This window comes from Hyposmocoma kahamanoa, unplaced genomic scaffold (genome assembly GCF_003589595.1).
Source record: "Hyposmocoma kahamanoa isolate Upper Pololo Valley unplaced genomic scaffold, ASM358959v1 218, whole genome shotgun sequence".
Classification (NCBI taxonomy): domain Eukaryota; kingdom Metazoa; phylum Arthropoda; class Insecta; order Lepidoptera; family Cosmopterigidae; genus Hyposmocoma; species Hyposmocoma kahamanoa.
The window spans coordinates 158,804-172,412 of NW_020653739.1; the positions used below are offsets into that span (position 1 = coordinate 158,804).

At 36.5% G+C, this 13,609-nt stretch overlaps 1 protein-coding gene across 1 annotated transcript; it reads left to right on the forward strand.

Moving 5' to 3' along the window:
- Window positions 1-349: 349 nt before the first annotated feature.
- Window positions 350-13,083, forward strand: LOC113227832 (the record flags this gene model as incomplete). The annotated part of the gene is made up of 8 exons (XM_026460873.1): window positions 350-542; window positions 2,741-2,854; window positions 5,655-5,790; window positions 7,020-7,105; window positions 8,276-8,485; window positions 11,019-11,223; window positions 11,725-11,810; window positions 12,716-13,083. Coding segments are annotated over 8 exons (1,233 nt in total), but the record flags the coding sequence as incomplete, so codon positions are not given.
- Between the last annotated feature and the right edge of the window lie 526 nt (window positions 13,084-13,609).

The window sequence follows — 13,609 nt, forward strand, 5'->3', positions numbered from 1 at the left end:
GGCGGTCGCTTTCACGTAACATTACTGGCGAATCTGAATTGTATTTACTAGGTAACAACATTTAAATTCCTCTGATCGGCGGCAACGCGACCGCGCGGCGTGAGCGCGATGAAACTCGTATCGAATAAATGCGTCCTTACCCCTTCAAAACCGTAATACAGTAATGCTCTCACAACTGTATCAGTGCCTCTACCACGAGTTTACTAAGACAGTTGTCACTAGTCACTGCGTAAATTACATTACAATTTTGTATGGCAAATTATACAGCGCCCTTAGCGATAACAAGAAGAAACAACATTTTGTATGTTTAAACATTTTACGCAGCAGCTAGCGATAGCTGTCATTGTAATCTCATGGTAGAACCACAGAAATTCTGATATCCGAAAAATTCCAACCCCCATTGCTGCTTCAGACATTTGGATTCGAAGTGGGCTGCATCGCGCCAGCCCCACATTGTGGGATCAACAATGCCACGCATTCTGGACTTCGGCTACCCTCGCCAACCATTTGCAATTGCTGTGACTACTGCATGCCATTTTTCGGTTAGTTTATTTATCTGTTTTTATTTTTGCAGTCATCTTTTACAACATTTTTTGTTTTGTTGTCTGATATCTTACTACACTAGATTGCATTATGAACACGGAAATTTCGTGGAATTACATCTATATACCAAGTTTTATTGAAAATGGTTACCGGAAAGTGCGCGAAACCGTATTCATCCCCTAGTTTGCCACCCTTAGAGGTGAAATGTTTTCTTCAAATTTAAATGGGACTACCTACTCAAGTATCCTCTTTCGAACAAAAAAGAATCATCAAAATCGGTTCACAAATGAACGAGTTGTGACGTAACATACATACAAAAATAGACAGTCGAATGGAGAACCTCCTCTTGTTTTTAAAGTCGGTTAATAAAGAGTGAGCTGAACTAGGACCTATTCAGAGTGTAAGCGCGAACGCGGCAGCGGGTGCGTTTGCAGCACGTTGCGCGTGGAGGCTGCATTCGTACAACACGGGTACGATTTATTGCTTTACCACACCGTTTCCCAAAGTGGACCTTGCCCAGTGGGCGCTGAAGAGTCCTAGGTAAGGGCTTCGGAAGCAATTGGGGGCGTTGATGCTGTCCGGGGCGTGCCACCGCTTTTGAAAAAAACCACCTAAATTATCTATATTGTGTCGAATTATTAGGTTTTCGCGATTGTTACACACAGAAAATGAAACTATTTTTCCGGATTTAAATCACGTATATTTGTTTTTTCAAACAAACCGACGTTTCGGGCCCTTTACAGGTCCCATGGTCACGTGTCACAGTCTACCGTGACCATGGGACCTGTAAAGGGCCCGAAACGTCGGTTTGTTCCGGAAAATCCGGAAATCCGGAAAAATAGTTTCATTTCCTATATCTATATTGTGATTTTTTGTGTTAAGTTAATATAAGAAATACGCGTTTTCAATTATTTTTTTTGTTGTGGTGGTGGGTGTTGAATTTTTTTTATCTAGCGTAAGTGGGCGATGACCCAACAAGTTTGGGAACCTACCCTATACAATGCTTCACCACTAGCCTATACAATGTTAACTTGACTGTCAAAAGAGAGAGATCCTAATAGGTAATACATTGCTAAAACAAACAACCAAAGGAGCTGGAAAAAGACGCTTCAGAATGAGTGAACGAACATGGACTGCGGAAGAACAAATACAAAATCGTGCATCAATAAAACAATAACTACATAAATAACAATAACAATTACCTTTAAACATACTTTCATGACATGACAATAGGTTTTCCATTTTTGTAATTATTGACATTTACTAGTTATCAACAGCTTTTGATAACTTTCCCCTTATTAACCGACTTCAAAAAAAGGAGGAGGTGCTCAATTCGACTGTATATTTTTTTCGTATTATGTATGTTACGCGATAACTCTCGCGATAAAAATTTGTCAACCGATTTTGATGATTTTTTTTTTGTTGGAAAGAGGGTACCCCAGAAGTGGTCCCATTTACATTTGAAGACAATATTTCACCTCTAAAGGCGGCAAACTAGAGGATGAATGACTTTTGAAGTCTGTTTTTTTAGTACTCTGTACAGAGATTATTTTTGTCACGTTTTTGACACACGATAATAACATAATTTACGGACATTGTTATTATTATTGTTTTAATTATTTATTATTTGTTTTTCTTTTCTTTTTCTTCAAATATATTATTTTATCCAATGTTGACCAGTGAATTATAGGACTAAATTGCTGACTTCACTATGTTTATGCACTTTTTAATGCTAATTAACATTATCTAAATTTTTATATGGCTTTCGGCATATTTAATAATTGTAATAAATTAATGGCATAGCATTACGAAACAGTCATTGTAGTGCCCTTACTAGGGTTCATGGGCTGTGTTGGGATTCGTGCCCAACGTATGTAATGTAGAATGTTCGTAAGAATGTATGTTTGATGGGAATTGTATGTTTGCCTGTGTACACTGTGTGTGTAGGTTGATGTAAAATAGGTAAGGCACCGTACTGTCCGAAGGTCTTTATTGTACTAAAAATATACAATAATTGTACATAAAATGTAAGCGCAACAATGCGCGCGATCAACAACATATTTAGGTTAAATTACGACATATCTAATATACTGCTCGTACATGCAGGAATACCTTTATGTAACTCCATTGTTAACCCGTATGTAACAACGAATTATGAATTATAAATCAGTAGCTTTACCATAAAATCTGATTTCAGGCAAAGGTGAATATTGCAGTTTAGGAGGCCCAGGGACAGGCACAACAGTGGGCCGGTGTGGCCCTGGTCTCACATGTACAGACGACGAGGACGCCCATAGCAATTGTCAAAGAAGTAAGTGAGATCCGTGGCGGATTTGCAGTCTATGTCATGTAGTCAGTACCAGTCGCACCTTTTTAGTTAACTATAATAGCAGACGCGATAGTGATAATATGTAGTAATGTAGTGATTATACATTACATTATATATATGTAACATATCTATATTTTGTAAATAAAAAGTACGAAAGTGATTTACGAAGATTATTGTTACACGATGCGGCGCAGTGCGGCCCGCAATAATATGCGTGAGCCTTTACAATATTTAGGCACTTTGGATTATTTGTTGTTATCATCAGTGAATTTCTTTGTCACGATTGGCCGCCTTAAAATCTGGCCGCCCTAGGCCCGGGCCTACTGAGCCTTATAGCAAATCCGCCACTGAGTGAGATGTAAAATTCATGCTTAGTTATTTACGCAGGGAAGAGGTGGTATAAAGACGATAACAGCGGTAGACTAAGCTCTGTTGTACCATTATATATCGAGACGAATAGCAAGGGGAGGTATATTGGTGATATAGGTACCTAAGTGATTTGTGCCTTCACACTCTTAACAACTCGCTAGCGCTGTCTCATGAATTTGCTTGCATAGGAAACTGTGTGGCGATTCTGTTTAAAAAATATCGCCAAATTACTTATATCACCAATACACCTTCCCTTACTGGTAACTTCTTACAAATGTAACAGCACGTTTTGTATGTGTGTACCCGTCGCGTGCCGTGTACGGACGCACACTTTAGTAAAACATATTTATATAGTCATATTTGGTAATAAACTTTTAGTCAGCGACACACCTAATTCATAAAAGTTGCAGTGCCACTCAGAGTTTTAAATTGTAAAAATCTGAGGGGCACTGCCAATGCGCCTGTTACCCTGAGACATAACAAGTCCCATGTGTTTGTAATTTCATCAGCTCTTTTACCCTTCCAAATGGGAACGCAGTAATGCTTACTTTACCGCTTAGCGGCAGAAATAGGTAAGGTGGCATTACTGAAAGAGTTGATGGTAAAGAAAAGAAAAAGGAAAGGAAGGGAAAGGCTGTACAAAACAAGAAAAGGTTTATACAAACAGGTACAACAGTATAAAACACTCCCTTACTACGGATTAACAAAATGTCCAGACACTTACTCCAAAAAGGGCCGGGTTATGCGGTATTACAGATTGGTATTAAAATTGGCGCATGATTAGTAATAGCTTTTACAAATCTGGTAAAGGAATTAATTAGATGCAACTGAAATTTAAACAGCACTGTACGCTGCCGTGTTCGAGCAGAGAGTTGGAACGAAACAAAATCAGAACGGCAAAGGAATTAATAGAGAACGATTCAAAATTTAAAAACGAGTGGCCAGGAAGCGGAGAAAAGGCGATAAAAAGCTGGGATGACGATGTAAGGTGGTCGCATCGTCACATTACATCCCTGGACGAACTCTTTCACAATTATCTCTACTGCTGTTATTCTCTGGATGTCTTAAACCCATAGTTTCCTTCACCGTTCTGTTTAGATCAAATAGTTTAGATAAATACAATTAAATAACGGTCTTACAAAAATTTTCGATACACCAAAGGATATTGTCTAAGTAATGTGCTAATATGTTACACGATAAGATGTACTTTATCCGATCATATGACGGCCATTCCCACATTCGGTGTTCTCAGCCTAATTACCGTAGCCATTTCGGTGCCCTCAGCCTAATTACCGTAGCCATTGTTTTTTTTTTTCGCTTAGTGTACCCAATAACATTCAAATATGAACAATTTTAAGCTTAATTATCAATATGTCTAAATGGCGTTAGAATAGACGAAGTAGTTGCCCAGTTATTAGGACACGAACATTTTATGGAAACGGTAATTAGATCTGATTACCGTAGCCGTGAATACGGTAATTAGAAAGTTAGAAAAACTATGTCTGACACAGTTGAATTATTATTTACACATTTTGCTACATTTGGTTTATTTATACTAATACAAGTGCCATTCAAAATTTTTTTCAATAAATTTAAGTGTGTTTCTTAATATTTGGTTATTAAAAGTACTCCAATTCTTTCTTATGATTAATCATAGCTGTTACAAGAACAGTTTAATAATTTACACTTAATTCTTTATGCCTGATTTCTGCCGATAAAATAGCTTAAAAGTTTAAAAAAGAAATTTATATCGGTGTAATTCATTACAAAAAGTGAAGAAAATTAAAATCAAAGTTTATATACTGTTAGTTGTTCTTTATAATTTTTGTTTTTAAGTATTCATACATGTTTGAACTTTCTAATTACCTTAATTACATCTTAATACCGTTTCCATAAAATATTTCCTTCTTAACTACTCGAAAACTACCTTGTCCATTCCTAAAGCCCTTTAGACATATTGATAGTTAAGCTTAAAGTTGTTCATATTTCAATGTTATTGAGTATATTAAGCGAGAAAAAACAATGGCTACGGTAATTAAGTTGAACACCGAATGTGAGAATGACCGAGAAAATCCTGAAAACGGGCTAAAACTTTGTACATTATTTTCAGGAGATATTTCTCTTTAAGTACCTACAGCAGAAAACCTGCTAACTTATGGTTTTCAACTGAAGGCCTATTAGTTATTAAATTCACATTTATGCCAAAATTTGAATATTGCCCTGCAGTTTAACGACACGCCGTGCTGCCCGCTGCCCTTTCAGTCGTCATCGATCGCTTATCGATATCGGATGTATGTCAAATTTTCTCCGAATGTTTTATTCAGATTTATTTACACATCTCCCACGTCTCATCTCCTAAAATCTAGGTTCGCATTGTGAAATACCTGGCCTTAAATAATGTCATCTGTTACAGTCACATCGAAATGCCACGATGCTCAAGACGAATACGATAAAAGATACGAACAGGGCACAGTCGGAAGCCTGGAGTTCCGACGTCAGTGCGATGGAAGGGGCAACTTCTCAACTTTCGACTGCGTGCCTACTCAGACGTAAGTGGTCATCATGAACTTCAGAACTTTCCGTAATTTCTAGACAATATGTGGGAACAGAAGTGATGATAAACGTCTTGGCCATCACATCTTTTGAACTGCCAAACAACCCCTCTTTTCGAGTTCTTAGGTTTTTGCGATTGTTACACATAGGAAATGAAACTATTTTTCCAGATTTAAATCGCGTATATTTGTTTTTTCAAACAAACCGACGTTTCGGGCCCTTTACAGGTCCCATAGTCACGGTTGACTGAGGTGGTACAGTCTTCAACCAGTTATATCTAATATTGATGCAAACCACCCTATTTTTTCACTATAGTTACAATAGTTATTAATTAAATACCTTATTTTTAATTTTACAAAGAAAACATTCCAATTTACGCCATATTAAGTTTTACAAATTATTTTATCGAATGAATTGTTATTAAGTTTAATTGGTCGCGTCGGTTTGTTTGAAAAAACAAATATACGCGATTTAAATCCGGAAAAATAGTTTCATTTCCTATAACCCCTCTTTTCGATTAAGTACTGGGAGTATAAACCACAGAACAATAAATACAGTAGAAGTGGTTAGTTAGCGTCTTACGCGTGCCAACTATAGGTCTCGAAAGACCTATCTGACCTCAGTCCATCATTTTCGCTTTGTATGGTATGGTTAAATTGTGTCATTCTTTCATGATAATTCTCTAAAATTCTAGAAAAACGCCCTATTGTGCTGTTTTGAAGAGCAAAAATGATATTCGTGGTGGTATTTCATATCATCGGAAAGTCTTACTTTTAGTAAATTATCAATTTTCTGTTAAGAGAAATATTTTTTTTGTTACAAGAAACGTAAGAAAAGCTTATACCCCTGCAATATTGTCGCTTCTTGTTTGGCGAACTAAATAACTCCAATTCGTGGTCGTTCAGCAATTAACCGCTAGCATGTTAAATAAAATTTCAATATAATGTCAAAACGTCGTAACTTGGTAATAATGGTATTGATGGAATTAAACTTTCAACGATATGCCAACAGGATAAAGTTTAAATTATATTAACAATACAGAATTTGTTATATCTTTTTAAATTTGAAACTACGACCAATCAATATCAAGATTTTGTAGTGTTCAAATTAAGAATGTATGAGTTTTGGCGACATCGGTTCTGATGTTCTGATAGTCATCAAGGCACTTCCAGTGTTTTTTTCTTTCGTGGTATAAATCGGTCTCAAGGTGTCCTGATATTTCCAGGTGTTTCTGCCAATCCGAAAATGGAGAAAGGATCTTTGGAGAAATGTTGGAAATGGGTGCTGTAACAATACGGAACATGCATTGCGGTATGTACCTAATGGAAGATAATAATAATCCTGATCACAAGTAGCATATTCGGTTTTGTCGATATCTATTAGATATATTGCTGATGTAGTTTAAGAGTAAGTTATCTCTCAATTTATCTTCAGAATGTTGTATAGATAATCTCAAGTAAAAAAGGGGACCGGTTTGAAGTAAATTCAGGAGAAAACTTTTACGCAGTTTATAGAGAAGATCCAGTAATTGAAGTTTTTAAGAGGGATTTAAAAATAGTTTTATTTGAAATCATTGCATACTGAGGGTTCTTAAATTCAAGTACCGTATTTAGGCCAAAAACCTCGTGGCCTAAGTAATAGGTGCAAGATTTTAAGACCTAAGTATGTGATGATGAATGGTCGGAAAAAGTGTACAGATGAAGCTACAAGGAGTGATATGGCGATGCCTAACTTTTTCAAACTCGTATCTTATAAAGAGCGTCTATTCAGGAGATGGCAAATCTTTCTATTTATTTCAAATTTCTTATCAAGGGTGTTAATTTCGATGTATTGCTTAGAATAAGTAAAGCCAGTGTGTAAATATGAGACGTGAAATCAGCCTGCGAAATTTGTGTATACAATCCATACTTTGCATTTCAATTAATTACTTTTCGATTTCCGGATATGGTTTTTTGTTATCTTCTATATTTTTTTACATGGCACCCATTAACTTAAGTCAATGATGGCACCATTAGAATTACTTTAAAATCCAACTTCGACTTCCTAGGTCAATAGTTTTGTCTTACTATGCAATAAAACCCTTTCCGGAAATCCGGAATTCGAAAAAGTTTGGTGGTTTGGACAACTAAGTATATATCGCTTCTTGTAGCTATATTTATGTATGAGCGTGTATGTGGAACACCTCTTTCCGACCATTGGTAATGATCGCAGACAATAATTTTTCAACAAGTAATTTAAAATAACGAAACACAAGTCACAACCAATATTTTAAAGATTTTTTTATGTGTAGGTTTCTACACGCGGCGCGTGGTGGATGTGCATACTTATAAGCCGTTATTTGATTTAAAGTATGGTATATCATCACAGTCTAACCAATTATTTCCTTTTACACAGTGGTATTGTAAAAGATCTTGAGTTTTAGTGTCAATTTTATTTAAAGTCTTCACTATTTGACACATTATTGTACCATTTCTGTTCCAGGCTGTTCACGGTTCCACGAAAAAATGGCCAAAAATATAGCCCCCGGCGTTCCCTACCCAGTTGAAGGACCACGTTGCACGTCAGATGGAAATTTCAACCCAGTCCAGTGCTTGAACAGAACATGTTATTGCGTTGACAAGATCACTGGCGTTGCTTTGAGGAGGGATAGCATTAATTTGGATGAGAAGCCAATTACTGAGTTATCATGCTGTTAGTTTTTTATTGTCTAAGATACAGTTATTTTTATCGTACTTTTACTTACTTACTCAGCGACGCAAATGTGTCTTGGCCTCAGAAACGAGATGACGCCAGTTTCTTCAGATCTGGCGCTGTACTCACGTTCTCTGTCCGTAAATAAATAATACTCGACCAAATTCAAAGGCGCGTGATGCGAATGAAGCTTGATACCTGACACGTTCATTTAAATTTGTCAAGTATTACTTACTTGACAGTAATTGTTTTGGAAGAATGTCGGGCAGAGAATGAGAGTAGACCCCTATGCTGTCTCTTTCCAATTCTTCTTCTTCTATCTCTCTTGATCTCTATTGATTTTTTAAAAAGATTAACCTTTCTACATTGTACTTTCTACTTTCTACTTTCTACTATAATAATGTATTCAGGATGCTGTTGCGGCTGCCACGATTCTGTAGCGCTTCGGAAATGTTCGCCGTGGCCCAGGTAGATGGGTTTCCCGCTATTTTACGGAAAAGGGTGGCCTCCTTAACGCACAGATTACGTGGCAGCGGTAACAGCCTCCTGAACGTCATTGCAGGCAGGGTCCGGGGTTCATTTTTTGAGCGCTGGACCAGCCTTCATGTTTACCCAAAAAAGAGTGTTTATTTGTAAACGAATGTTGCAAATAAACACTCTTCCCTGTAATTATTATTAGGTACTAACATTAGTGTGAAAAGTATGAAATTGCCGTTTTATTGCAATAGGTTCTTTGAATTTTCATAGAATCTTCATGGTTTGAGGTTTTCGAATGAAACTTTTTTCAAATGGTTTCTGTGATTTTTTTTTAAATTTGAAACATTTGAATATCGACTTTCAATTGTTTTTGTTATTCAATTTAGACAAGAAAGATGGATACTGCGAAAATTCGAGTGATTTTGGAATACGAGTTCCGACGCGGAACTAACGCGGCAGAAACAGCCCGCAATATCAATGCTGCGTTTGGAGAGGGGTCTACTAATGAACGCACCGTGCGATTTTGGTTTAAACGCTTTCGTGATGGAAATTTCGACTTAAAGAACGAGTCACGAGGAAGACCGCCCACACAGGTGAATAACGATGAATTAAGAGAGATAGTGGAAGCCGATCCTAGTCAAACTACCCAGGAATTAGCGGCATGGTTTAACGTTACCTTACCCACAATATTGACGCACTTGCGTCAAATCAATAAAATAAAAAAATACGAAAAATGGGTGCCTCATGATTTGACTGATCTTCAGAAAGAAACGCGTGTTGAAACTTGTGTTGCCTTGTTGAACCGGTACAGAAATGAAGGAATATTGGATCGAATTGTAACATGTGATGAAAAGTGGATTCTTTATGATAACCGGAAAAGAAAAATGCAATGGCTGACCCCAGGTCAAATGCCACAACAGTGTCCTAAAGCAAAACTTACCAATAAAAAGGTAATGGTAACTGTTTGGTGGTCTCAGCATGGTGTTATTCACTATAGTTTTCTCCGATCTGGTCAAGCAATAACGGCAGATGTCTATTGTGCCGAACTCCGAACCATGTTGACAAAACTAGCAGTAAAACAGCCCCGACTCATGAATCGATCTTCACCATTATTGCTCCACGACAACGCGAGACCTCACACAGCACGAGAAACCATTTTGACCCTTCAGGAACTGCAGTTAGAAACCATTCGTCATCCTCCGTATTCACCAGACCTTGCTCCAACGGACTACCATTTTTTTCGTGATTTGGACAATTATCTACGTGACAAGAAGTTTTCTTCCCAGGAGGCAGTACAAAATGCTTTCACACAGTTTGTGCAGTCTAGATCGTCGGAGTTCTATCGCAAAGGCATTAATAACCTTCCCATTAGATGGCAGCAATGTATAGATAATAATGGCAACTATTTTGATGAAATAAATTTGTTAAAAATTTAAAAAATAAACAATTTAGATTTTCAGTACAAATCGGCAATTTCATACTTTAACCCATTGACTTACAAATAAATGGACGACGGGTCTAATACAAAAACACGAAAAAAATGTCCCAAGTCAACCTATTCGAAATTTAAATTGTAATGTCATCGCAGTATCGCGCTGTCAGTAGAACAAATGAAGACTAAAGCGGAGTTTGGCGCTCTGTATACGATTTTAGCGCCTTACAAGTGCGGACACTTTTTAGCGCGGACCCGACGTCCATATAATTGTAAGTCAATGCTTTAACCCCTATTATTACTAACCAATATGGATTTCTATCTGAATTAAATATTTTGAATTTGAATTTGAATTGTCTCTGGTCTGGGTGTTTGTGGTGCCGGTGTTGTTTCCAATTTCCATAACACAAGTGCTTTAGTTACTTCCTTTGGCATCCGAGCAACGTATGTGATGTCTAATATTCATTATTTAATTATTATTAGTATATTCGTTTTTTTTTCAAACTTACATTTTAGGCCCTATGCAGGTTCCTTGATCACAACTGACTATGGTGAAGTCATTTTACCGATCTCATAACATAACATAATATGTTGTTCGATATCATGAACGTATCTTTTTTTCAGATGACGAAGAAACAGATCTCTTTCCCTCCCAATCACTAGGCGAAGCTCCATACAACTACACAACACCATGCCTGGAACATGTTAAGGCGCAAATTGCGCTGCTAAAACAGAGCGTCGAAGACGGGTTTGACGTGGACTTCTTCAGTTCAATCCGTGGGTGTCTACCTGACGGTACTTTTGGTAGAATTGATGTAGTTAATGGCACGTAAGTAAATAATACACTGTATGTATGTATACAGATGCTTTTTGCAGCTTTAAAAAAAATCTGAGGTGAAAAAAGCAATGAAAAAAACGTTTTTTGCTGGAGTAGGTTTTTAAAAGAATGAAAATAAAAATATTACGGAGGCGTATTATTTTTTTAGATTTAATCTGACACTACCTCTGCACTACCTCTTTTGATAATAGTATTCTTCATATTATTATATAAATTGTTCAAAATGAATGGACAACACTCACTGATGTTAATATTATATCTATGGACAGGAAATTCTCCAATCTTTGTTCAGTTTATAATTTAAATGCTGTAACTATTAATATTTTTATACCAGAGCCGCGGATTGGTACCTCGATTATAGGAGTATGATTAAGAAATAGAAATGAAATGTCGAACTGCTCCGAATTTGAGGCGCTTTTGTTCAAACAACCTTAAACACAACAATAAACACGTTTACTAGTTTGATATCATTTTTTAAACACGATATTACAGGAAAATATGCATAGACGAACGAAGACAGCGCATAGGAGAGTACGAGGCCTTACGACATACTCCAGAGTATGAAACAATGAATTGTAGTAAGTTTTTTGTTTATTTACTAATCGATTTTTGTAGTTAAAGCGTAGGTGTTAGGGAATAAGCCGGTTTTGCCATCGCAGGTTATACCAAGTATCTATAGACTTAGTGTACCTCCAGCTCACGTATCCTTATTACGACATATAACGACTCCCTTCAAGCGAGGCGTGAAGAGGCATCTTATAGACATGCAGGGTGGAGGTAGCTAGTGAGTGTATCAACGTACCTTCACGTTTGGATTCCACTTTCCATTTAACATCAGGTGGATTGGAGTCATCTGCCTGTCATGTATATAAAAAAAATTAAAATGTCTTATAGTTCATTAAATGGTCTGTGGTGTAATTTTATTTAGTTTCCTTTTCGTTTGTGATTTTTTTTTTCTTAAATTTTTCTGTGTTGTTTATTTCTTTATTTTGTGTTTCTTTTTTATTTTGTTTTTCTTGTGTGGTTTGCAAATAACTAGATAGTAAATATGTTTCTGACCAGCTCAAAACGATTTAAGGATAATGAGTGTGGTGATTCCATTAGGAACAGCTGACAGGTTCTAAAGTAAAAGGCGCATGATGCAAATGAAGCTTCATACTTGACATTGTCTTTTAATTTATTCGAGTATTGCTTATTTGACAGTAATTGTCGGTCGGATATCGTACAGAAAACGAGAGTACTTAAACCTCTGGGGTCTCGCGCAGCTTCTTCTTTCTACAAAAGTCTAATTTGAACACGCCTTGTCATTTCTTCAATTGTTAACACATAACAATAAACTCAAATTTCGCATCTAGTAGTTGCGTATTCACGAGTGTATGATCTATTTGTATTATATAACTTTCCTTTAAATGAGAGCCTTGGGATGAGTTTAAACAAAAACATCAATTCATGTATTTTATTACACAAACTATATTGTTCACAGAGTGTGCACAAACCCAGCAAACAATGGGAAATTCCCTTGAGCGGCCTGTATGTTGCAAAAACGGTAACTTCAGAGAAATACAATGCCGACGCGGTATTTGCCGTTGTGTGGACCCAGACGGACGTCAAGTTTATGAAGAGAACTCTGACGTTACTAAGTTAAGTTGTTTTAACCCAAACCAGAAGGACTGGAGAGAATGTTAAGGATTTTTTTCTTCTTCTAATTTAGCGTCGTATAACATGTCCAAAGCCAGTAAATAAATGCATCAAAATGGCAACATTGATTTATATTTTTCTCCTTGGCTCCCTTTTTTAGTGATGTGACAATACGAATTTACGTGAAGCAGTTATAGTATATATAGTACTACAACGAAATAACAATACTTGAACTTGGGGGTTGGTGTTCACAATGATTAAATATTTACAAGGAATGTTTTAAGTAAAATATTTTAAATCTAAAAATAGTCATGTTTGTTAGAAAGTATACTAATTATTTAAATAGTTTTGTTCAAAGCATTATGATAAACCTTTATTACACTTGTTTCATTTATATTTCTACCCTAACAAATCAATACACTGTAACATCAAAAACTCCATTTTGAGAATAAAATGCAAAAACAATTTTTGTTTTTTGTAACATTTTTGCACATTATATATCTTAAAATGATATCCAGCCAATGCAAGTTTTCTTTGCAAAATAAGCTATTTCTGTTTAAAAACGAATAAGTTGTTTTTCCCCTTAAAACAGCCGAAAGATTTTTTTTTATAATATCAAATGACGGGACGAACAAGTTGTGCGCCTAATGGTAAGCTCAGAGCTTGAAGTCGCAAAGATATGGGGGGCACTGCCACTGCGTCCGTCACCCTGAGACATAAGTTGACAAGTCCCATGTGC